The sequence below is a fragment of the Epinephelus moara genome, chromosome 5 (genome assembly GCF_006386435.1).
Source record: "Epinephelus moara isolate mb chromosome 5, YSFRI_EMoa_1.0, whole genome shotgun sequence".
NCBI lineage: Eukaryota > Metazoa > Chordata > Actinopteri > Perciformes > Serranidae > Epinephelus > Epinephelus moara.
Genome location: NC_065510.1, coordinates 39,638,754 through 39,665,860, shown reverse-complemented (window position 1 = coordinate 39,665,860; position 27,107 = coordinate 39,638,754). Strand labels below are relative to the sequence as shown.

General features: G+C 41.0%; 1 protein-coding gene across 4 annotated transcripts in view; it reads right to left on the bottom strand.

The window, feature by feature from the left end:
• tbc1d1 (TBC1 (tre-2/USP6, BUB2, cdc16) domain family, member 1) overlaps positions 1-27,107 on the bottom strand; it is a 65,350-nt gene that overhangs the window by 5,957 nt on the left and 32,286 nt on the right. For 3 of the 4 annotated variants that reach the window (XM_050045640.1, XM_050045641.1, XM_050045644.1), the window contains 16 exons: positions 25,973-26,105; positions 24,043-24,134; positions 23,265-23,381; positions 22,443-22,568; positions 22,107-22,255; positions 21,383-21,643; positions 19,395-19,514; positions 18,994-19,107; positions 18,630-18,763; positions 12,114-12,314; positions 8,313-8,474; positions 7,147-7,305; positions 4,186-4,286; positions 3,874-4,017; positions 1,586-1,745; positions 301-470 (listed from right to left, as the gene is read on the bottom strand). In XM_050045640.1, the coding sequence (XP_049901597.1) occupies positions 301-470; positions 1,586-1,745; positions 3,874-4,017; positions 4,186-4,286; positions 7,147-7,305; positions 8,313-8,474; positions 12,114-12,314; positions 18,630-18,763; positions 18,994-19,107; positions 19,395-19,514; positions 21,383-21,643; positions 22,107-22,255; positions 22,443-22,568; positions 23,265-23,381; positions 24,043-24,134; positions 25,973-26,105 (2,343 nt within the window). The remainder of the gene's footprint in view (positions 1-300; positions 471-1,585; positions 1,746-3,873; positions 4,018-4,185; positions 4,287-7,146; positions 7,306-8,312; positions 8,475-12,113; positions 12,315-18,629; positions 18,764-18,993; positions 19,108-19,394; positions 19,515-21,382; positions 21,644-22,106; positions 22,256-22,442; positions 22,569-23,264; positions 23,382-24,042; positions 24,135-25,972; positions 26,106-27,107) is intronic. The other variant, XM_050045643.1, reaches the window with a different exon arrangement.

The window sequence follows — 27,107 nt, the reverse complement described above, 5'->3', positions numbered from 1 at the left end:
AAAGGATTTATGCTTTCAGCAGAAGCAATTGGAAAGGGAACCTGGAAAGCATTAGAGGACGGACTAACTCATTGTTGGTTTTGGTATTTTCATGGGATTTGGTGACAATATGAAAAATGTAAAAGTAATGCCTGACTCATTCTTTAGCAACAGCTAGACCACATTTTCTTGCTTTCCCAGAATATCACCAACAATAGGATGGAATACAATTCAAACACTTTACATTGCATTGTATCCTAATAGGGGCAGTCCAGTGATTAAACAGGCAGTGACACATTATTGGCTGTTTCTTATTCTAACCTGGTTGATGGTTTTCTCCATCTGCACCAGGCCGAGGTTGGGCAGCGTGGTCTTGATGAAGTCCACTATGGACTCCAGGCTCTCATGCTGCAAGATCAGAGGCTTGTGGCTCCCCAGCAGGCTCAAGGCCACTTTAAAGATGACCTCTGACCCCTGCAGGAACAACATATCTGACAAAGAACAAACAGGAGTCAAGAGGTTACAGATAAGAAAGAGAAATAATTGGTTGAAAAGGCCCTGACATGACAGCTTGTTTTTTTTTTTAAAGTTACATAATAGTAACATAAATAATGACAGATGCTTAAAGCGCAGCTTATTGTGTTGATTGGTAATTTAAATGGTTTTCTAAATGATAAAGGCTTTGACGTCAATAAAAAGGTTTAAGCAAACATAAATATATGCCAGAGACTGAGTAGGTGTGTATTTGTGTGCGTGCTTTGAATGCAGCAGGGTGGGGTAACGGCTAGGCACGACTGCATGAGATCATACAACAGATTAAGGAATGGGAGTGGAGTTGTGGAGCCCCACGTACTATATGATATCAAAGACTTCACAGTGCTATGATGATGCCCCCTCACTGCAACACACACACATATGCACACTTAGACACAGACAATCACATGCACACTTAGGCACACACACACTTAGACACACACAGCGTTATGCTCAGATGAGCACGAGGAGCCAGAGAGTCTGGTTCAGTGACTGAGCACCGTGTAAGAAATTAGGCATGAAAACAACAGTAAGGAAGGAATGAGGGAGAGAAAAAGACGTATAGCAGGGGGCTGTGGGTGTGATGGTATTTACACAAATGATAAAAGGTCACGTTAGAGGAAAACAACAGCCTGCGCCTGACAAAGACTTTATCTCAAATGTGTTTGTGTGTACGTGACTCCCTTTTGTAGACTTCATTCCAAGGAATCATCAAACTGAAGTTTATACTTTAACATAATATGACGCCACTCCCCTTTTCTTTTCCCCATTGCCAAACTTATTACATTCCTTGTATGTAGTTTGCTTTCTACACCTTCTATTTCCTCCTGTTTTGCCAAGTCCTTCAATCATAGTTTCCTTATTTTCATCCACCTCTTTCTTCCCCCTTCTTACATCACTCTGGGTCCAAGATCTAATGAAGAAAGTTGACTGGGGAGTGGAGACAATTCTCCCCCGGCCGAACATCCTGCTCCTGTCCTACATCTATACTGCTGAAGAAACAGTGTAGAGACCAAGTAAAACAAGAGTGTGGTCTATAAGTGCAGATACATGTGCAGCACTCAAAGCTTACCGAAGACTCTGGCCACAAAGCCGAGGGGGAAGTGTGAGGCGAAGGCGGTGAGAAACCAGGGGGTGGCGTATAAGCTGGGTCCGATCTCCTGCTGCTCTAGGTGGCTGTAAAGATCCCTGTGGTAGTCGTGGAGCAGCCGTGACAACTGGTACATCTGAATCTGACATGAACAACATACCAAAGATTGTTTTACAGATTGTATTTTTCATACATGGTTTTAAAGTTGGATTTGTTGCACATAAAGGGGTTATGGACTCTTACAAACTTGACAACATAAGCATTCTAAATGGGTTCTCTTGTATTTCCTGTTAAAATGTTTTGCAGTGTTTGTGAATGACATCAGCTGACAGAAAGTAAAATTGGACCCAAGATATTGCCTTCCAGTGAAACAGTCCACAGCAATAGTTAAGTTAAGAAAGCTACAGTGGCCAACAAGGGCAAACACGCTACAACTGCCGAATACATTTCCATTATGCAGCAGTAATGTGCTGCATAATGGAAAATTGTGCTACAGAAAGCCAAAATAAATACATTGACAGCAAACAGACATGATGCATAAGCAAAAACTCAAAAACCCTGAAAACAACTGCTGCAGAAAAACGCTGCATATCCATAGACTGTAAAAATAATAGATATAGCTACTGTGATGTCACCCATTGGTTTGTGGACTCCCATTTTCAACCAGAGCTCAGCATTTCAGCTGTTGCCACTTTGTTTTTTTGGTGTCAGAAGTGACCATTATTTTGGTGAGAGGCTGGTGCTGTGAAGGAGTGAGGGGTGAATTTGAGTGAGGAGCCGAGGACACTATCAGCAGACAGCCTGTCACTCTAAGCCTCAATTAAAGTTAACAGGTGATTTATATAAAAATTCATCCCCCGTACGGTTGTCATGAATGTTGAAATTAACATGTTATAACAGGTTGTAAACATGTTTATTTCTTTATTTCTGCTGTAAAGTTGGACATTTTAACATGGGGGTCTGTGGGGATTGATTGGCTTCTAGAGCCAGCCTCAAGTGGCCATTAAAGGAACTGTAGTTTTTGACACGTCCATGACAGTCTTGCCTGAGGTTGCTGATTGTGCATATCCTGTCAACACAACGGTAGTTCTCCAGGCCTCTAGGTGGAGCACTAGGTGGAACAGTTTGATTTTAGACCCGAGAGAGAGAGAGAGAGAGAGAGAGAGAGAGAGAGAGAGAGAAACCAGACAAGAGACTGTGATTGTTTTTGAAGCAGCAAGAAAAGTGGAGTAAAGAGGTGACATGAATATAAACGTTATCTTTTTACATTTGGCCTTAGTCTTTTAAAATATTACAATATAATAATCTAATGCTTGCTCCCTAAATCTGTTACTCTTAAATATAATATTGTTTGTTCTTGACTTTGCATCGTTTCTGTATTTGCAGTGCCTTTGCTGTTAATGTATTTGTTCTGGCTTTCTGCAGCACGGTTTTCCATTTGCAGCACGTTTCAGTTGTTGTTTTTGGATTTTTTTATGTGTTCTTGAACTGGTATCGTAATGAAAAAGTTCAGTTGTAGCTTGTTTGCCCTTGTTTACCAATAGAGAAGCCTCCCACTGTTTCTCTCCATCACAAAGTGAATGAAACACTGCAAACACAAAAGCTGTTGGGTATACTGTATAATTCAAGCACGAGACAGTCTGATCATGTACAGTGCGTACGTCTAGTGTTGCAGTAATTCTATCAGAGGGGGAAATCTGATGCTAAATTATAATTCAAATCCTACGCCATGGGTATATATGGTGGGACTCCCGTTATTGCTTATTGTTTTTAATGTTTGTGTCCACCTTGTGTTTGTGTGTATGTGTGATTATGCTGCTGCCTGTCTTGGCCAGGACACTCTTGTAAAAGAGATTTTTAATCTCAATGAGTCTTTTCCTGGTTAAATAAAGGTTAAATAAAAAAAATAAAAAATTGCTCTCCATCAAGTATAAATCCAGTTAAATTTCCATGTTAACCACACACCAGTGACCACATTTCAATCAATCTAATGGTGTCACTTTGTGATAACATAAAAATGTAAGCTGATCGTTGAGATTCTGAAAGAAGAAAGGAGGAACGAGATGCATCACGTTTCAAATATATATAATAGACTGACTGATGAATGGATGTATAAAAAGATGGTGACCTGCAGCCCTGACTTTGATGTAATTAAAGTATGTGAGTAACAGCGAGAAATGATCCAGATTAAGGTGTGAAGAGGACAGTGACAGATACTGTGAATGTGTGCTATACATGTGGGACAAAGAGATTCTGTGTGAGCGATTTACCTGCAGGATGATCATGTCAGGCCTGTACTGTTTGCGGAGCCCCACGTCATACATCAGAAATTTGAGCATGTTGAAGGCGTCCTCTTCCCCCATGTGTAACAGCAGCACTCCCGCAATGAAGGACAGGCCCTGGCAGTAGCCCACCTACAATAACAACAATAACAAACTTGACGTCTACACAGACAAGGAGGGGGAAAAAAGCTTAAGTCTTAAAGACAGCTGACAGTTCCATTTAGTCCATTGAAAGAGGGGGAGAGAGACACCCAAAAAGAAAGTGAAAGAAAGAATAGTAACATAAGAATTACATGATACCTCGGGGTCCAGCAGCGAGTAGGCTTTCAGTATATTATACAGAGACAGCTGTCCTGCCCCTAGCTGTGCTTGGAAATATGGATGAGTTGGAAAAGTGCGACCTGGGAGCAGAGAAAAGAGCGAGATATTATCTATATTGCAAAAACATCTGCACTGTTTATATTTAGAAAGAAGTGCTGCAGCAGACTATTTGATGTCTGAGATCAACCTGCTACAACAGTCTTGATAGATTTGATCTATTTGATTTCATCTGACATACTCCTGCAAAGAATCTGAGTGAACTTTCCATAAGAGACCTTTGGGTGTGTACATTTGTTCGAATGAAGCATATAAACTCTGTTAAACTTTGCCTTAGGGTGTGAGACTTCACACATTGCTGTTGATGTATAAAAAAAGGAGCTCAGTGCACGCGCATGTATTGGCTCATTCCGAGTTGTCTTGCTTACAAACATGTTCATGAAAATGCTCGGCCCAATGCAAAGACAGCGTACCCTCATTCAGAAGCTTAACATGTGACAGTGGATGGGACGTGTGCCTTGACAACATAATGACCCGGGATCTGTAAAAGAACATTCTTAACGTGGATGGGCTGATAATTGGCAGGTGTTTGTGTTCTGGAACTGAGAACTTTCTTGACTTAGTGTGTGACAGTGAGGCTTTGGAGAAGACAATGACGATCTGCGTGAGTGTGTATGCGTGGAATGTGCTGTGGGGGCTTTATGTTTGTGAACATAATGCCACGACTCCCTCCCCTGCCTGAAGGAAAGTGTGTGTGTGTGTGTTTGTGTGTGTCTGAATGTAAAGTGTGGGTGTGTTGAACTTCAAAATCCTAAATTGTAAACCTTTATCCTCTGCATAACTCATATATACTGCGCACTTGCTTGTTCACGTGAAGTCAGGCCGCCTTGAGTTGCAGTGCATTTTCTATCTGCAAACCTCTTTGCTGCTTCAGTCTCATAAACACTGTGCTTATATCCTACAGGACATAACACCTTTACACTGGGCCCAGCTAGCAAACTGTCACTGTATGTGCTGTTACCTCTGTCCCCACCCTGATATTTGATGTAGAGTGAATAATATGACAGTCAGATGAAAGATACAGGGTCAACAGCAAAAACAAGGGAGGTATAGTGTTACAGGGATGAATGTGTGGGTGGATGTGTGTATATATATGTATGTGGGTGTTGTGTGGGTGGGGTGTAGGTACTGTGTGTGTGTATGTATGTGTGTGGGTTTTTGGGTGGGAGGTGTTGGGTACATTTGAGGGTGAAAGCGTTAAATTGAGGTTTGAGACACTGTAATGTTCTCTGTGTAGGGTTACTGCAGAGTTCACTGAATTAAAGGGGAACTCCACCTAAATTAAGAATTCCAATATGTTATTTCCATGGCTGAGGGAAGTTCAATCGATATCTCTGTCTATCTCTGTCTCAAACTTGTGATGTCATAGCGTAAAGTCTGGAGCTGCTCCATAAACACTGAATGGATGACTGACTTTGTGGACCCACTGTGCGTTTGTTTTCTTTTTTATACCCAAATAAGGCTTTCTTCAATTCAAGTGTTCTCAGTTCTCAAACAGACTAGAATTACCACCTCACGCTTGTATGCCTCTGCAAGCCAGTCAAGTTGCAGTTACAATTTACATCCAGATCTGTCCAGATTTATTTGTAGCCATGACAGCTGACAATGCATCAAATATGGATGTTGATACAAAGAAGCTCCAAATTCTAAAGTGAGGATGCTTCACAGACATCTTTAACTGAGCAGCAGATTCTTACAATCACCACTGTTTCAAGGTGGACACACAAGATAAGTGTCACCATTTCAGTGTTATGACGTTGAGTAATAGCCAGAAAAGTGTTTTTGCAGAACATTATGATGTCACAGTAAAGCTGACCTTTGACCTTTGGATATAAAATGTCTGAACTTTATCATTTTATCTTTTTAGACATTTGTGTGAAATTTTGCATACTTAGTGTATGAATTCTTGAGTTGCAGCCAAAAACATGTTTTGTGAGGTCACAGTGACCTTTGACCACCAAAATCTAATCAGTTTATCGTTGAGTCCAGGTGGAAGTTTGTGCCAAATTTGAGGAAATTCCCTTAAGAACTTCTTGAGATATTGCACTCACGAGAATGTGATGGACAACCAAAAACCCTGCTGTCCCTGACGCAAGTGTCCATTTAATCAACTGAAGCTGCTTCACTGGTCACAGAAGCCAAACTTGCTGCGCAGGCATCGTGCAGCTTTTCTCCATTTTTATGCAGCTGATCTGTTTTTCTTCTCCGCAGCCCTCCAACAGGTAAAAACTATACAGAACTTTGTAAAAAAACAATTAGAATCTGTTTAAAAAGGATTCAGATTAAAACCTCATTGTACCAGAGGTAATGTGAAGCAGCAGAGCAACCTTGTATGTATTTTTACATTTCACATTAAATCAGTCGAATTAATTCATGCATCCTGTTGTTAAAAGGATCCAGTTAATGAATTCAGTGACAGTTAATATAGCCTATGCTTCCAAACCCTGCATAAACAACTGCATTATCACTTGGCAAAACTCAATACACACACAGTGAAGCTGGCAGCAACCGCACACTACAGAGGCGGAGCTGGTGTAGTAGGTAAGAAAGCCCGCTCTGCCACCACCTATATGAGGAGTTGCATCAGTGCCTACAACAGGTTTAAAAAAAACCCCTTCTAATTCTGTTGGGGACTTTTTAATACCCTCTATGGCCTTTTGTTGAGGGAACTGAATTTAACCCTTTTTAAGATCACTTCAGATACTGTCTGCAAAACCCAAAATGTGAGTGAGAGGAAAATTTGTGTGTTTGTGCTTAAGGTTTATTCCTTTGTGTGTCAGTGTTCTTTCCATAAAGCAGAACAGCTTAAAATGAACAGCATCTAAAATGTGTGTCAGTGAACATGAATATTATCTATGTGTGTGTATGTGTGTGTTGAATTACCCAGATCTATGAGGATGGCATGTTGCTGCGACGTGAGCTGTTTCAGCAGCTCTTTGTAAGGAGTGTGATTGGCAGGGGGTCGGGACGGGACCGCCTGCCTGAGCAGGTACTGTTCAGACAAAAACTTCCAGATCTCGCCTCGATGTTGCCTTGGGACGCCTGTTGGAGGTGACAAGAGATGAAAGAGAATGAGGGTGGGGTAGTGCGAAGGTGGAATGACATGTTCCTAACAGATGTTCAGGTGCAAGACTTGTGAAAGACTCATTTCTACCAGTAATATGCAAATTCTAAGGAGAAGTGACGTCAGGGTTTGAAAATGTGGTGAATCTTAGGGGCTGAGGATAGTCAGAGAAGCCCTACCTTTTCTGTAAAAATACCTCATGTAGGCCCAGTAACTAGTCTGTCTGAGAGACAGGCAGAGAGGAGTTTGTTAGCCAATAACAGTGTTTCTAAACAGTAAGCCGAATGAATGTTTCACAGTATTTTGCCTTGGGTGTGGAGATTCATTCTTGACTTTAGGAAAACATATCTGTATGCAAAATTTCTAACAGGGGTGGAGCACGTGTTTGCTATTTTTACACTTTGGTGTTGGTGTGAACTAAACAACTGAGATATTATGAGTACAACCATGAAAGTCTCAGCACGTTAAAATCCCAAGGCGAGCATGTTTGAACATGTGACCTTGCAGCTTTACTCCTGTGTGACCACCGTTTTAATGTGATGTCATCATCTTGCGTCATAGTCTAGCTCATGTGGCTTCACAGGCCAGTAGCCCTTCTGCGTGCATGTATGTTCTGGACTTTAGATGCCCACTGTTATGTCTAAGGCCACAGAGATAACCCCCCTGTCCTCTGTGCAGAACATGCTGATACTAGACAGCATACAGAACAGACAGTCTTGGAAATGAAAGACACTGGGTGACAGAGTTTTCAAGGGGAAATACAAACTGATTTCACTGTGTGTACAAATGGAATTTATGCCCTCTCCTTTTGCTGTATTTGCGAAAAGGGCTGATGATAAGGAGAAACGTTACAATGCATATTTGCAGTTTTGGAGCTTTATACATTAAGCTTTGGTCAATATTTGCCAATACCTGGTGATTTTTAAAAAAGAACAAATATTTCCAAGAAACACTGATAATCGTATTCGTGGAGCCAAATATGTACCTTGTGCAACAGCGGCATGTATGGTCTCAGTGTCGAATTTGACCTTTGCCCTCCCAGGAGTTCCCAGCATCTTCTCCCAAACCAGAGTGACCTCCTTCAGACAAGGAGTGATTTCCTCATAGTCCAGCTTCAGACGCTTGTTCTGCAGATCGCTCTCTGAGGCTACGAACATATATACACAGACATCAATAATGTGACAACAATAATTGTTGGTCTTGTGGTGTGTTTGTGTGGCACGCAGGTGTATCACTATAGCTGGAAACACCTGGCAAGACGTCAGTGTGCGGCTCGCTCTGTACATTTTGTGTTGTCCTTCTGGTTTTCTTTCTTCACTCGTGCACTTTCATACATTGCTGACACACACAACACAACACACTCTGTTGTGGCAAACTAGCATAATTTAAAAAAAAAAAAAAAACTGTGTAAAAACCTGATTTAAATTCGAGATGAAATGAAAAATGTCTTTTTAACCCTTATAGATCAAAACCCCCAATCATATTGTGCACCAATGTAACTATAAATGTCCCCCCAAAATACAAACTAGAATTACTGCCTTGCAGGTCTATGTGTTGGCGAACCAGATAAGTTGCAGTTTATACCCGAGTCTGTCCAGACTCATATGTAGCCATGACAATTGACAACGCTTCGAACAGTGTCTTCCTAAAAAGCAGTTACAGGTCTGCCGGCTTGAATTTATTCACTTAGAGGACAGTGGTGTCTGTGACAACTCCAGATTATGTGCAAGATATTTCACTGTGGAGTGCTTCAGGGAACTAATGTTACATGGAGCACATGATGGGCTCTGTCTCTGTCTCCCTGACGATTCGACTGCCCCGTCAGAGTTACACCAACAGCGTTTCACTCTTATGACACGCCCACGCTTCAACGATCCAAAGTTCTCCCTTTCCTCTTTCCTTTTTCTTTTGGTTCAGGAAATGTTGGAGGCAAATGGCTCAAACAGTCAGATTCAGCTGGGAGTGTGTGAGAAATAACTGCAGGAGCAGCGCTGCTGGTTAAACACCATGTTTAACTTTTCAGGTTTTTTTTTTTCAAACCTGCAGTAACTGATTTTGAGCGTGAAAGAGTTAAGAACTTAACAATGACATATTATTACCTTCAATCAAATTTGTGACTTTCAGATTAACATGGCCTGTAAAGTAAACAGAAAGACACAAACTGAATTCCGTTGCAACATGTTGACACCACTGATCAAAGAAGGTGAGGGCACACCCAGTGCCCGTCATCTGTTCCTCTCTTTCTGACAACACCCTTCCTCTCTTTCCTCCCTAATCTCTTAACCCACAGCCCTTCTCTTCTTCCCTTTCTCTTTACTGCCTACACTCAACTCTTTCTTCTCATTCAATCCCACATTTGTCTTGTCCGTCAACCTCACTCTCCACTTTACTCCCCCCCTTCCCCTAGTGGACTTTCCCACCCTTTCCACTCATGTGTGGTGTCCACCCAGTGACTGGCTGCAACTTGGCAGAGCTGGGGAGAGTGACATCATCACTATGGGACAGGAAAGAGACAGCAGTCAGTTTCCCGCTCCAACCTGCACTGACACCTTCCAGGAAACAGAGGGCGAAGTTAGATGTGCAGCCAACAGGGGGAATGCCTCTATTTGCATCAGCAACACTTTGCAAAAAGGAACCTGGGGCAATTATAACAAAACCACAGTTTTGATGAACACTCTGAGAATATGCAAAGTCAGTGCCTGGCAAAAGTAGAGTGCTTTGCATAGAGCTCACACTAAAATCTAGAATAAATAATTTTTTAAATAACTTGGCACAAGACGAATTGAAAAGATCTCAAGAGATCTGACATGTTTTATGAAGTGCTGTAAATCATGGCCTCAGCAATCAAAGACAGAGAAGTAGCGAGAGTGGCCTGGAAGGCGTAGTCTGGATAAACTTGGACGGAGCCGATAGCTGACACACCCAGAGTAAGAATAGATGCTGCTGGAGAGGCCGTGGCTCTGCTGTCCATCTTATCAGCTGTCCGGTGCAGGCAGAGTCTGCTCCATCAGGGACTCGCTTATTGGCTGCAGCCCAGCTAGCACGCAATTTCTCCACTCCCCAAACTCTCCTCCATTTCTATCCCATTCTGTCGCCGGAACAATCCGCCCATGATAACACACACCAAGATAGGATACCCCACCCTGGAGCTGACAAAGATACACACACACACACACACACACACACACACACATATATATGGAGGCGCGCACACACTTTTGCAGCTGACCCGTAAAACAGTGAGAGAGATAAACAGAAAGTATACAGGACAGGGAGTTGAGCTCCACCCAGAAAATTAACTGATAGAAAGGTGGAGCACACCCAGTGGGAGGAATACAACACAATTTAAGTATAGATGCCAAAGAAAGCCGCCACATTCTGCAGATGTGTTTGTTGGAGAGTATAACGCAGCGAGTATGTGTGTGTGTGTGTGTGTGAGGTCGCTGCCTGGGCTTGCCTTTCTTTCATCAATATTGACCCACATTCTCTCCATCCACACCCTGTTATGTAGGCAATGATTTCTATCTGTGTGATGGATGAAGTGTTGTGTGTGAATTATTAGTTTGTATACAGTGCAGGTAGTTAGGGATGTGGCACGTAGCTAGGTGTGTGCTGATGCGTGCCAACTGGGTCGGGAAAGAGATGGTGCATTTGGCCCGCCCTCAGATATGCCTACCAGCAAACACACACACACACACACACACACACACACACATATTATATAACCTGCTCATTTACAGTGCTTCTAAATATAAAAAAACAGGTGTGCACTACATAACCTGTGTGCGTGCGCACCCTCTGAAGAGACATGCCCATGAAGAGCTTTCTTTGCAGGCACAGCGTTTTGGTTGTATTTGGTTGCTATGCTACAGAACTTCCGCAGAAAGCTAGAGTACCAAGCAACCGAAGAGGGCCGAGCTTTGAGGCCAGTTTGACACACTGGCCAAACTGTAAAATTACAACTTTTGTGCTAATCACGTGATGCCATTGGGCTCAAAATGACAAGTGACAGTTGAACATTTTTCAACTCTTGTGCAGCGATCAGTGCAGACTAAATGTTCAGTGCTATGTCACGCTGCTGGAGTTAGTAGCATAGTATAAATATAGCAAAGAATTTAACAAAAATTCGCTCTAGAAAAAATGCTTTGATGAACACACAACACTACCAGGTAAAGTACACTCAGCCCACTGTGGCCGATTTGCTTAGATAACTAGATTCTTTCCTCATCAGCCAGTTGATTAGTCAAAAAGGAGGAAGAATTTCAGTCATTTTTTAGATTTTCTTTGGATGACTACAGCCCTACAAGAGAGGAAATAAAAAGGACATTTTTGCCTTGCTATTTGGCTCCTAGAGAAACACACTCATTGTGTAATTTAAGAGCATTACTAAGTGGGTGATGCCGACACTACTTAATGAAACAATGCTGGCTGCAGTTCTTGTTACCATGCAAACAGACAACAAGACCAACCCCTCTCTGCAGGACCAGGCAGCTATAAAATATAGTGTGATTTGATAGACAGGACACATCAGCTGTTATATGTATTAAGGGATGGTCACTTTTACTGCAGCACTGTGCACTGCAATGTTAGTGTTACTGCCAATCATAAGATTTTTCAAAGAGATTATATTGTAGTGAAGCCTCTTCTCACATTTGTCTGTTTAAGGATGTGTGCACAAATATAATTAAATCTTTTGTTTATGAACATGTGAATAAATTACAAAAAAGGCAATGCATGCTCCTTGTGCGTGTGTGTGTTTGTGTGTCCCTCCGTTCATGTGACTCACCCTGTAGTTTCTGGTTCTCCCTCTCCATCCGCTGCAGCAGGATCTGCTGCAGGATGGCCTTCCTCCAGAGCTCCCTCAGCTCCTCTTTGCTCCTTTTCGTCCTCTCCTCTGGCACCACCCTTATGGACGAGTCCCCACTTACTCCAACTCCCACCTGGCCCACACACACTCGACCCCCCTCTAGACAGGGATCCCCCCGCTCTAAAAGACATATCGGATTATATCACATTAGGTTAAATCAGATTACACTACATTACAGCAGCAGGATACAACAAAGAACAGAGATAACACTATGTAACAGTTCTTTTATGAAATAATGAAAGTTTTAATAATAATATTTATAAGCACATCCTGCGAAACAGCAGAGCTTGTTAGGAGAAAAAAAAATTGTATAATCACAGGACATGACAGACTGTCTTTCTTGGGGAGACCTTTTTACCTTCACCAATAGACCTGCAGTCATAAAAACCCAAGTCAATTCAATTTGCCACAATCCCTCAGATAACCATGCAAAACAAAAAAAAAAAAAAAGAAGCTAAACAGAGATATATTTGACACAGTTGGGTGCAACACACTCAAGGAAAAAAAAAAAAAAAAAGTGTTTGTGTGACTCCACCCCAAAGTACAGGGTGGATCCCAAACCTCAAAATACCCTGTGTTGTTTAGAGGAAGGACATAACAACTATCCAGATAGCACTTGCTTCTCTCTCAGTTCGTAGGAACATCATGATGCAGTTTGATCACACACACACACACACACACGAACACACACACGAACACACACACACACACACACACACACACACACACACACACACACACACACACACACACACACGCCTTAGCTTGGCTTAGGTATGTCAACTTGATGCTTATCTTTCCAAAGACTCCTCTGAGGAAAATAAGAAAGAGGTGAGATAGGTCACCATTCAAAGTGTCACATCTGCTACAAAGACTACTCCATACTGTACATCAACACATTACACGTGCATGCACATGCACACAAGATGACAATAGCGTTCTTTATGCCAGGTTGTATGTATGCCTTTGTGTCTGTGTGTCTGTGTCAGGGAGACTTTCCAAGACATGCTGAAGCAGAGTCACTAACCAAACATATGGCTCTTATGTTATAAAAGAAGTGAAGACAAACCAGACATGAGTGACACAAACACACACAGTCGGCAACTCTCTTGAGAAACTCGCGTATTTGTTAGACAAACACAGACCGCTTCAACAGACCATGGCTGAAGAGTTAGCTTATAGGTGTGAAAAGTGCATGCATAAATGCACACACACTTGCAGACTTATCCTGCATGCTTATACTTGAGAGGACTCCGCACTACATTAATTCCACCTTACCCCTTACCCTAAGAGCCAACGTACTGCATACACCTAATCGTAACACTAAAACCTAATGCCAAAATAACCACATGCACGCAAACACACATACACACACACCCTCTTGCACAAAGTGGCACAATCCACTCCCTGAGCAAACACTCCTATTTCACCAGAACCATGTCCCAGAACACACACACACACACACACACACACACACACACACACACACACACACACAAAGTGGGTCAACAAGGCTGGCGCTTTCCTCTGGCGCTGTCTGTGTGTGGACTGTCAACATGACCTTGAGACACCGCCATCCCCTCCAACACACACACACACACACACACACAACCCGACACACCCATGACCTCATGTATGTAAGCACACACATAAATACACGCCCAACTCAACCCAACTTAGCTCTGCATTCAGCCAGCACAAAGCCCATCACAGTGACCCGCTAAAAGCAGTGTTTTTGCTTTACTTGACGGCGGTTTACTGTCAAAATAAACTTCAGGTGCAGATTTTGTTCACGTTGAGGAGAAATGTTCTACTTGATGTTTACCTGTTTTCATTTGAAAGGGAAACTTAGTGCACAATGACAGGTCTAAACCTAGCTAATCCCTTCTGAGTTCAGTCACATTGGTCCCACATTCCCGTTGCATTTATTAGACCCAAACACAGAATCCAGAGGGGTGTGTACATAATCCATTAGCCCTGCAAAAAAATCCAATTTTGTGAAGGTCAAAGAGGTGTTAATTGAAGTGTATGAAGATGTGGCTGGCGGGTGTGGAGCATGTGGACAATTTAGGTTTGACACCCCCCAGTGGCAGCTTACAAAAACACAGCAGCAGTGTGTGTCTTCCTACATGTTGTTGCTGATATAAAAACAATATTCTATCACTGTGAAAGTGTTCACTGTTAAATCTTCATTTTGCTACAGCAGTCTTCTTGTGGTTAGCCTTGGTTGTCATGGTTTTGGAGAGTTTAATATCAATCATTTGTACAGCTGCCTTTGTAAGTGTCGCTCAGTTACAGTACTTCAAATCAGTCACTTTCTTAGGCTGTGTTTTTTTTTATGATTTTAGTCATTTTCCTGTATAGTAACAACTGAAATGGAAGCTGCACAACTCAGTCTTACTAAGCTGAACAAAAATAATCAGCATGATCTGGCTCTGGCACAAGAGCTAAACAAATTCTACTTCAGATTTGAAGTGCATGATTTTAATAATGAAATAATGATGCTGAAAAACACTACACTGGATCCAAATCAACAAGCTTCCCCTCCTTTTGATGTACATTCTGTTGTTAAAACTTTTAAACACTGTAAAAGAAGAACAAGTGTTGGTCCTGATAATATCAGTAGTCGAATACTCTCTAACTGTGCTGAACAACTAGGCCCCATTTTTAACTACATTTTTAATTTTTCCTGGTCTCAGCAGAAGGTTCCCAATCTGTGGAAACAGTCGACTATCGTTCCCGCTGCCAAGTCTAAACATCCCAAATCTTTAAATGACTTCAGGCCCATAGCCCTGACCTCATTTGTTATGAAGTCATCTGAAAAACTGATCAAAGCTGAACTGCTGAAAATTACTGAACACTTGATTGACCCATTGCAGTTTGCGTACAGGTCCAAGAGGGGGTCCAGGACACCACCATAACTTTGTTAAATCACATCTACAAGCACCTTGAGAGCTCTAACAATCATGTTAGATTGATGTTTGTTAACTTTTCATCCGCCTTCACTACTATTCAGCCTCATCTACTAATCCAGAGACTGATGAACAACTTTGGTCTGGAAGGCAGTATTGCTGGCTGGATTTTGGATTTTCTGACTTGCAGAACACAAAGAGTCAGGGTTAATAGTCAACTCTCTGATCTATCTGTATCATCTACTGGCTCACCTCAAGGATGTGTCCTCTCTCCTCTGCTGTACATACTGTACACAAATGACTGTTGTAGCACCTTTGAAACCCGCCATATATTGAAGTTCACGGACGACACAGTCATAGTGAGCCTGCTGAATAACTCTGAAACTTCACATGGTCCGGTGGTTGATTATTTCTTAAAATGGTATCAGGAATCTTTTTTTTTTATCTTTGAATGTTTTGAAGACAAAGGATATGTGTGTCAATTTTAGATGTGTGCAGCCCTCATCTCCTGACTTCACAGTGATTGATGGTCAGGCAGTTGAAATTGTAAAGTCCTATAAGTACTTAGGCACTATTCTTAACAACAAGCTGACATTCGAGAAAAATACGGACTTGATTTATAAGAAAAGTCAGCAGCGTCTTTTTTGTCTTAGAAAACTTGCTAAATTCCAGGTTGACTCTACCCTGATGACTATGTTTTATCGTTCTTTTATTGAGTCTGTGATCATATTTTCTTTTATCTGTTGGTTTCAATCCTTGAGGGTAAAAGAGTGAAATCTACTAAACAAGGTTGTTGGTGTTTGTAGTAAAATCACCGGGTCTGCACAAGAAACTTTACAGGACCTTTACAACATACAGTTGATTAAGAAAGCAAACTCCATCTTGTCCGACTGCTCTCATCCTCTACACCAACAGTTTCAGTTTTTACCATCAGGTTCACTGCTTAGACTCCCACTTGCTAAAACGAACAGATACAAGCACTCCTTTGTTCCTTCCGCTGTCTCTCTTCTAAACGCCAGGAGGAAAAGGTAGCTTATTCATTAGTGTGGAATATCTTAATCTTTTTTAACTTGAGTATGAGTGAGTATTTATTAGGCTTGTCCACAATGTGTTTATTATGCTGTGTGTATTTGTGTATTTTTGTACTTGAGTCTGGTGGCTTTGAAGAGAGCATAGATGTGGAACTGAAGTTGTTAACGGCTTCCCTGTTGGAGCAGGCTGTCTGACAGAAAGGTAAAGTGGTGGAAATACTCTCAATATAACAAATACTTAAACTGAAATTGATTGTTTTTAGATGGGACTGGCTAAAATACATTTTACTGCTGGACCCATCTGCAGTAGTACATTGCTTAGCTTCTGTGTCAGACTCTAAGGCACGTCCACTGCCATCTACTGCAGGTAATAAAGTGACTATGGATAAGTACCCCATACAACCCCACTTTTAAAAATCTGAACTATCCCTTTAGTCCTCCAACATAAAATATAAGCACTGGTATAATAAAGTGCAATAAAGAAATGCTTGCCTTTCTTTTTCTAACTCAAAGGGAAATGCATGAACAAGTTTTTGTATGTATTTCACTAAAGGAGGTTGTTTTTTTTACTATGTTAAATAAAGTGGAGCTATAGTGTGACCAACCCAACTATCACAACTGTCAACACTTGTTCTATCATACGCACATGCACACGCACAAACACTGTACATATAATTATAAAAAACACAGGATCTGAAGACATGCAAGCACATGCATGATTCCCATGTCTGCGCAGACAGACAGACAGACAGACAGACAGACAGACAGACAAACAGACACACACACACACACTCTGGTTGTTTTAGACTTACTGTAAATTTAGACACTTTTAGAGGGAAACCAGCTTTAGTGAGAACAAGTGGCAACCCCCATGGTAAAATGCCCAACTTCACAGCTGAAATTAACATGTTCACAGTCTGGTACAAAAAAAAAGTTTTGGTCTCTACAGCTAATTTCTCCATTCATGGAGGCGGAATTTTTATATCTAAATAAAAAAAAAATATATATATATGTATATATATATATATATAAAGTTGCGGATAATTAAGCAGTCCCTCCAGAAAATCGTGATCTTGTCATCGCAAAAATTCAACGAAAGTCTGCAATATTTGCAAAAAAAGTCCCGCGATTTTTCCGCGTTTTTCCGCCGACCGGAAGTCGCCACGCATGCGATCAAATGCACTAATGTCATTGCAGTATGGAGAAACGCTCTGTATTGACATAAGAATTTGCATTGTTATGTTTACAGAAGATGTAGCTTACTGTACATGTTTTTGTTACAGTCACATTGTCTGGTTTGAGAGCTACAATATTCACTCAGGATTTTTGCAACATTATTGGAGTCCATGTTTTGAAACTAATTAAATAAAACTAAAGAAGAGAACTATAAAAAAAACATTTGCAGCTATATTTGTCAGGTTTTTATCACAGTTAACCATAGACTGTCATGCATCATGCTTACAAAGCTAGCACTTAGATTTGGGTTAGCTTCACCCTCTTGCAATTTGAATCCAAAGATGGCGATGGCCAAAATGCAGAACTAAAGGCTTTAAACAGGAGTCCATTAACCAATGGGTGACATCATCGAGGCTACATCTATTATTTTATACAGTCTATAGTTGAGAATAGCATTATATTTTCTGGCCATACTGTATGTTTAATATATTTAACTTTCCCTCAGCACAGGAATATTGATTGATAACACAGTCTTATTTTTGAGCACTGAGGACAAAATTCTCAGGAAGACAACAGAAAAATAAATTCAAGATTTTACATGGGTCTACTTTATCATGTTAATATGTGTTTTATAAATTTCTAGACTGGGATTTCAAAAGGAAAGTAAACCAACACTGGGTAACATACTGCCTAAGACTAGTGGTTTGGTTGGCACCTTTCAATGAATAAAATCCCACAGCATTCCAAAATCTAAAAAGCTTAACTGGACATGAGTACCAGTGTAGTGAGGATCACCTACAAAATAGATATTAGCCAATTCAAGGTAATACAGGGGAGAAAGAGCCCCGGTAAAGTGATTGATTCTCATTCCCTTCCTCTTTTCAGAACATATGTACCATCATGTTAAATCAAATAGTGACACAGAGTGGAAAGGTTCTGTCACTGCACCACTGTCTACATGTATGAGCATGTGTGTTTACGCTTGTGCCTTGACCTGGAACTGCCTTCTTCCATAGAAGAAGAAATGTTGGATTTTACAACTGGAACATGCAAAGTAAAGTGTAAAATCTCACCTGTCAAAACTCTGTTATGCACACAGACACACTAGCACTCTCAAAACAGTTATTAGTTATCAGGAAGCAGGTGTAAGGTAGTTAGGCAAGCAACCTAAAAGAGACGTGTGCCATATTCTTTGACAGTAAGCAAAACATGTGCATGACTCAGTGAGAGTCATGCACATAGTACAAGGGCCACTGGTTAGTCTTTACAGGGAACTTTACATTGGGTTACATTAATTTGTGAGTGTCTATTCTCACCATTGGTTTCTGTGCTCTTTTGAGGTGTAGCGACCCGTAGGAAGATCTGCTGCCTCCATGAGTGGCGGTGGCTGCGCAGTGGACTTTCACCTATCCCACATGCTGCAGTTGGTGTGGACAGAGCTGCAACATCACTGAAACACACACACACACACACACACACACACACACACAGGAATGGTTACATAAAATGCCCACATAAGCATTCAGCAGGTAGTAGTTACTATAAAAACACACACAATCAAATAAAAAACTGTACAAGCATAAATTCAGTTTAAGTCATCTATGAAACAAGGAGAACAGATTATAACTATGTCTGACACACTAACATGGACATTACTACTTGGTGTACATGTGTGTGTACCTGCTCTTTGGCTCAGGACAATCATTCTCTTGGACAGGGGCCAGAAATGGAAATTTCAAAAAATTAGGGACAGAGGAGGAGGAGTGAAGACGAGCACGCAGACCACCCAGAGAACTGAGATGGAGGTGAAAAAGGGAGGCAGAAAACAGATCAAAAAAGAAACTTAGGCCTCGTTCACACAGAGAGAGATATTACTTTTGAGACATCGTTTTGATCTCTTTTCAACCTGTCAACCAATGAGTGACATATTTAGTGTTTCTCTGTCTGAATAGGGCCTCACATAGACACATATTAATATGGAAAACAAGTTCAAAAGAAGGACTGAACAAATAATAAGTGCACATAAAAAAAGGAAAGGGATACTGCATGAGTTAAACTGGAAACCAGTGCAGGATTCTCACCGTCTTTTATTGAGCCGGGCTCCAGCAGAGGGTGAGGAAGGATGATGAGGGGGGAGAGAAGGAGAAAGAGATGAAGCGCAGGGAGGAACAGGAGGAAGGGTGGAGTCGGTTGTGACATGTCTAAGGGACAGCGCAAATACAGAAAGAGAAAAGCAAAGAAAGTCAAGGACACTGAAACAAGTATGAAAACTTAAAAAGGGCTGATGAGAAAGAGCAGGAAAATGAAAGAAAAGCTTTTTTCCTTAAGGTAGAACTGGGATAAACAGTTTGAGTAAGTAGATAAACATGTTATGTTGTGACAAAGTCTTTGGTCATATTGTCTTGGAGATATTGGGTCTCATTCATGAAATGTTAGTAAATCTGTGAGTAGATTTACCAGAGGTGCCAAATCTTGGTACTGAAAACCTACTCTGGATTCATGAATGCTGCGAAAAACCGTCACATGATGAGGGCAAAAGAGGAAGTCAGGTCATGTGGTATAAAGGATGACAAAGTACGCTGAAGCAGGAAGGTCGGGGTGGTCGATGGGTCAAACAAACACAGGACTTTGTCCCAGGAGACCAGGGTTTTTGTCTCATGTCAGACCAAAAGTCACTGAGTCTCATTCATGAAATGTTAGTAAATCCGTGAGTAGATTTGCACATAAAAAACCTTGGCACTAAAAACCTACTCGGATTAATGAATGCCCTGGAAAACTCGGATTTGATCCTAGGCATGTGTGTGTGTGTGTTCATGAATGCCAATCAATCGTAAATTGGCAACGCACTCCACTTGTCAGCAATTAGCATACATCCACACTCATGAATAGCAAGGGTCCACCATGTATGGAGGTGGTAATTACTATGGATATGTGCATCCTGCGAACATGGAGCAAACAAAGAAAGAAAGACAGAAAAAGAAAAGTTTGTACTACGCTGAGCATTCTATTTTCTTCTGTTATTAGTAGTATGACAGAGACAAGTAAATCAAAGACCTGGAAGGAGATAACGGGTGCTTCCCTTGTGTCAGCTACACCCAAATCGAGCGCCCTGCAGAGCAGCATCACATCTCCCTCATCTGCCGTCATGGAAAGCCATGTAACGATAGTGTTTGCCCTAAGCCTCTGCATTCCTTGAAATTAAACCACTATTTAAACATCTTATTACAGGCAGTCTAATTCAGACAATGAAGCTTAAATCTGCTTAATGCCAACTAATGTAGCTAAATCTCTTATATTTGTCATGTTTAACTTGCATGTTTCAAAGGTATCTGCATATTATGAACATAACCAAGCACAATACCAATTAAAATTGTCATTTTGAATAAAAATAACAAGCAATATTTATGTGTAGTATCTTATTTATACAGGCACTATGAGCACTGAGAACAAGGTGTAGATTTTTTTAGTACCTATAAAGAGATTGGAGCTACTAACATATTGATGAATGCTAATATCCATTAAATTTCCTTCTGTGAACAGTTTACACACTAATTTGTTCAGGTCACGTTTCATGAATGAGACCCACTTACTGCACAGACAAATAAGGGAGAAGAAACAGAGTTTGGCTCAAGAGCAGAGAAAGAAAAGTTGATAACCAAGATTTAAAGAGATCAAGCCTAATTTTTCTGACAGCAACTTAACTACTTTGTGTATAAAGCCGACTTAATACACCAACATGTAGTTCTTTATGGTCGATCAACACTGTTTTGTTTCCCTTTGAACAATATATCCTCTGCCATCATAGAGGAAACCCATGTGTCACATGCTCTACTGAACACGAGACTGCTGCCACAGGCTTATTCCTCACCACTGCTGATATGATCTTAGATGTCACAATATTGAATAACTTCCCTTATTGTCATATTCAACTGAATAAAATCAAGTAATATTTAAGTCTTTTATCATTTCCTGGTTTGTGTTATCACCAAAACTCACAATAAATACAAACGCACATTTACTTTTCTATCCACAAACACACAGGACACACAAACACACACTCTTTCCTTACTTGCTCTGGTGTGGAGTGTCGGTGCTGACGGAGTAGTGTCGTACAAGCTTGGGCTTGGTAGCTGCAGTGGGGTCCTGTGGCGTGTGAGTTAGTGTGTGCACAGGTGAGTACTCTGCTGAGGAAGTGGAGGGAGGGTGGCTGAAGGTGCTGGCCCGTCGGCGGAAGCCCTGAGGCTGAGAGTCACCGGGTAAAGAGGAGGAGGAGGGAGAGATGGGGAGAGAGGCGTCAAGGCGCTTCAGGTCTCCTGTTGAGTTGTGGCACCTGAAGATAATGAGGAAAGTATGTGAGGAGAAAAACATAGTGCCCACACAATACCATGACCACTTATAAAGCTGGATGTCATCCAACACAATAAAATTTGAGGTAAAATTAAGTTTATAATATTCACTACCTCGCTTTTTAATCCACAGTAGGTCCAAGAAAGTTTGGGATAATTTAAGCATATGCATAGCATTATGCACAATTATATTATCTTCTACAATTCTTGCCTTTCTGGTTCTGCAAGCAAAAAACAATCTCAAAACACACTGTATTATCTATTCTGAAAGCTGGTCTTTGCTGAAGACACCAACATAAGTCTAGAAATTGCCCCTTTGAACTCAATGTTTTGAATACCTCTATATTCTCATAAATCAAGCAGTAAATAAACTGCTCTGACCTTTAAAGCACTGACTGTTCTGCCCAGAGATATGACTCAGTGTGTGGGCATGTGAGGTGTGTTTACCTGAGTGGGCTGGTAGGTCGCAGCTGGGAGGAGGCAAGCAAGGGGTCATCGAAACAAGGCTGCTCCTGGCTGCTGTTGACCGTACAGACGGAAGAGCCGCTGTCACTTCCTACGCTGTTGTCCCTCTGAGCTTTGGCCTTGCTGCTCCCCTGACAAAAACACACACGCCACGGTTATAAACAGTACGTGGCTTCTACATGTAATCAAAGATCACAAACTAGGACCATACTTCAAGCTTTTATATTTTAGATCACAAACAAAAAAATGTGACAGCATAGCATATATGCCTGCCTGAGCATTACTGAATACCAACAAAGAAAGAAAGAGCATCCTTACCTTCCAGATCCCCTCCAGGGACTCAGTGAGAGAGCGCTTGGCTCGGCTCTTGAATTGCTCAAGTCGCAGCCGACTGCTACTCTGCTGCTGAGCCTCCACTGGGGCTGGAGCTGCCTCCTCACACACCTACACAGACATGAAGAGATACAGGGAGACAGAGAGAAAGTCAGTGAGTGTGTGCGTGCGAAAAGGAGGTCCTCACAAGTACACTTCTGTCTGTGTAATTAAAGGGATAAAATATTTTCAATTATCTTTCCTTAGTGAACTTCTGGGTCATAGAAGTGATGACACTTCAATGTAGGACATCATGAGGATGTCATCATCCAGTGTTACCCAAAGTTTAGTGTACTTGCTCAGTACATTCTGGCCTTTACAACTATCAGTAGCAGCAGGGAACAGAACTTAAGCATTGCTGGAAGAGCCATCAAACAGGAGGACAGCGATGAAGCCATCCAAGGTAGATGCTATCACCACGATAACTCTAAATAAACCACAATGGTCAGATTATGTAAATGGCTCAGTTAACAGCCGTTACAGTTCAAGAACAGGTCACAGAGATGAAGACTTAACATACGCCATCAGTAACACTCAAAATGTATTATTTATATCTGCTGATGTGTGTGTTCAACAATGGCGTGACAGGGACAAACTCAGTGCCTTCTGTGTTGGGCTCAGGTCAGGCTCGGATATAAAAAAACAGAATGCTTGTCAGGCTGGGGTCGGGCTCAGTCACTACCTTCTTAGGCTCGGGTTTGGGTTTGGACAGAAATATGCGGCCTAAGCTGCATTCTGATGTGTGCATAAGAGATATGAAAAAGTTACCAGTTTGCTGTCTCCAGGCAGGGTGTGCTGATGGCTCCTCTGCCTCTCCTCATACAGATTCCTCAAGAAGGTCATCACCAACTCATTCTCTTCCTGATCGCTCTTAGGGCGAGCCCTCTGAAACACACGATGCACATGAGCAAATTAATGATATGTGAAGAACAGTTTGCAAATGTTGACATAAAAATAGCATCCAAATCTTAAATGGATAACAGCTACATTACGTTCCATAACTACAGTGGATACACTGTGCTGTTCTGCATTAGAAAAGCAGTGATTTGTTGGTTTCATGCATTGGCAGTTAAGCACTGTTGTAGTTCAGCTACATCACCAGCAGATGTCAGCAGAGTCATAGAGAGATATTTGAGGGCAGACTCATCTTTTACTCATCAGCACTCTGTAGTACAAATGATGGATAGATAAAATCAGCAGGCCTTAAGATTGATAGTAACCATTTCCATCACTTAAATGAATGCTCTGTATTAAACAATCCTCTTGTGTTTCTGGGAAAAGACACTAAAGTGTTGAGGAAGCCACAGAGAGCGAAACAGACTGCCAGAGAAACAGAGAGATGAGGTGGCAGGAATATTTAAGTCATGTGTAAAGACGGATTGGTGCGTCACTGCAAATCCCACATGAAAAACATGTGATTCCATAGTGATTCAGTCATGTTGAACTTGCAGACTGACTGGTTTGTTTCTAGCTGCAGTGCCTTAAAGGGGAACTTACAGAATTCACACCATGGCCTACAGGTGCAGAGACAGAACAGACACATTACCATAGTGTTTTCAAAGACTGATGCTTGCTCCTGGTTGTCCAGAGTGGCCAAGTGTCTCTGAAGCTCCAGCTTAGTTTTAGAAGGGTGTAGACCTAAAAAATATATGAATACAAAATAAGAACACACTGCAGACAAGACTAGTCTCACGTCAGATTCCTTTTACATAAAAAAGGTTTATGTTTATAGGGTATGTAGGGTACTGAGGGTCAATGATGTGGCCCTATTTTATTTCGATACTTCCAGGTCCTAGTTATTGGTCACATAATTCAGCAACATAATATGGCGCTAGACTCCTTGGGATGCTGTTATCTATATAAATATAAAACATTTGTGTAAATTAAATGAAGAAAAAATGAAGGCCTCATTATAATTGTTGGCATGTAAACAGAAACTGACAACTTTCCATGTACTGTGACAGATTTGAAACATTTGCTGTGTAGCAAATGTTTGCTGTGAATTTGCTCTGAATCTTACTGGAGTTAAAAAGTAAAAAGACAATACTTTATCAATGCATCTGTTCAACAAGCATTAACATGTCAACACGTACAAAGTGATATTTCAATCTGCTCTGTCCACAGTCTCTCATCCATTGCCGCTTTGTTTTACATAAGCACGGTGCGCTAACTCGGCTGATAGAGAATTGTTACAAACAACCTAAAACAAAAGTTGTCTGTGTTAACTCTGCCTGTTTAGGTTTGTTTGCCTCGCATCTTAAAGGACAGCTTCCCCCACAAAATGACCATTTGTAAATCAATTAGTCATGCCGTGTTACCTTCAAAACTGCAAACACTGATTTATTGATTGATTGGGGTCCACATTTAACAACAGCAACACTATATCAACACACAAACACTCACACAACTTGCACAGTATTATCCAAGTCTCATTTATCCAGTGGAATGCTCAGTCCTACCCAAACACACGCCTTTTTTGCCCCCCCAAAAAACAAAAACTGAGCAATGGAGTGGGGCCTTAAAAAGTGCATAGATAAGTTTCCCTTTCAGTTAAGGTTTAAAAAGTAGGGTTTTAACGGTAATTACTATTTGATTTACAAATGGTAATTTTGTGGGTAAAGCATTCCTTTAAAATTTAGCTGTACCTGCAGGCAATGAATCACCTCAGCAGCAGAGGGAGCAGCACAGAGGATAAAATGAATGACTGACGTCTGTGTTCTTTCTAAACTTCAATCAGTATTTCAGTATTTTCATGTCAGGAATATGATTTATTTAATTGACATTTTAGATTTGTTTCCAGTGGGATATTATTGAGGTTTTATAGTGAGTTTGCTGTTGTAAACATTACTGCTACTACTCATTAAAACATTGTTATATTCAAATATTCAATTCTAATTGATTCTTTTTTTAAATAATTCCTTGTACAATTCACAGCGTTAGTTCTCTGAAAATCTTTCACATTCAAGCAAAACTGGTATTGTAACTGATATATCCCTAACTGAACTGATACTGAATCAAATCGGCTATTGAAACAAACTGAAAATTAATTCATTCAGGGAGTCAGCGGCGAAGCCCAGCCCTGCCTGTGTGAGAGTTTTGTTACGTCTGTTGGGTGTCCAGCTGACAAATCAACTGTTCTTCACACAGAAGCTCTGACTGCTTCAGTACGTCTCCTTCTTATAGCCAACACATTCACGTGCAGCGTCAACTCGCAAAACACATTTAATAAAAAATATCAAATATTTATAAAATTCACTGCTAGATTCAGCCTTCGCCCACTATATTTTAATTATTTAGAGAGGTAAATGTGACGCACACTGGCTGAGGGAAATGGCTCATTTATTCTCCCACAGCTGTATATTGATACATACATCAGTATAAATGACCCATTAACATTACGCCAACCAAGTATAATTTGAAAATGTTTTTAATTTTCTGACATGCACTGTAAAAGGAGCCCAGGGACGGTTTACTACCTTCTATCCTCTCACACAGTCTGTGGAGCTGCTGCATGGGGCAGCTGTCACACTGCTGGCTCTGGGTCTTTGCGTTCTGCTGCTGGGCTGCCACAGAGAACGCCTGCTTCAGAGTCAGCATGATCTCATCCACCTGCAAGACCAAAATAGAGAACAATTATTAGAACAAATTTACCCCATTCTTGAGTACAGGGCGTTTTTGTTTTTTAATATCCAAGTTAAATTTTGATACATGCAAGAAATCTGGATCTTTGCAGACAGATCTAGGAGTGTAACGATACATGTGTCTGTCCCAAACTGTTCAGTAGAGGTCGTTCAGTTCAATACAAAACATAAATTTGGTACACCCTGTGAATCAAACAGTCAAAATAGTCTATTTGTGTGCCGGTACACCCCTACTTTACATGTATGCAGTATAAAACTGATACAAATAGAAATCAGAGTAAAGTAAACAACACATGCATTTTTTCCCACAGGTTTTCCAGTTTTCTCTGGCAGCAGTCATAGGCTGACCCAGTGACTCATGTTTCAAGAATTACAGTAAATATATTATCTACTATAAGCTAATCACACTGCAACATTAGTGGGCTATTATACAATAGAGTACATCCGCCTAGTGACCAAGGGTTTTTTATCAAACTGACAGCCCATTTGGCACACCATGACTTGGTGGAGCCCAGATTCTCTGCGTCATGGGTTTCAAGCATTAGAGTAGAATTTAATCTTGATTGACATAAACAACATTTTGGTGAAAAATATCAGCTTCATGCCATGTGGCACTCAAAGTTAAATCCAAAGCAAACTTGCGAGGTGTTAAATTTAAACTGAGTGGGCTGGTCAAATATGAACACTGAGTGGGAAGTGTTGATATGGAAATATGAGGGTATGTGAAAGTGGTTACAGGAAATATATGTGATGCTCAACTGCAACTATCATAATAAATATGTTTCTAGGTTTGTAGATGTGCATTATGAATGAATGAATGAATGAATGAATGAACGAATGGAGTGAACCAGCAGAGATGTTCCTGCTTTGATTTCAGCAGAAAAGGTAAAAAAGGACAAAACTAAAGTGACATATTACGGCTTGTTTTTTTGTACACAACAGTATGTCCCATCATTTTCTTGCCATGGTC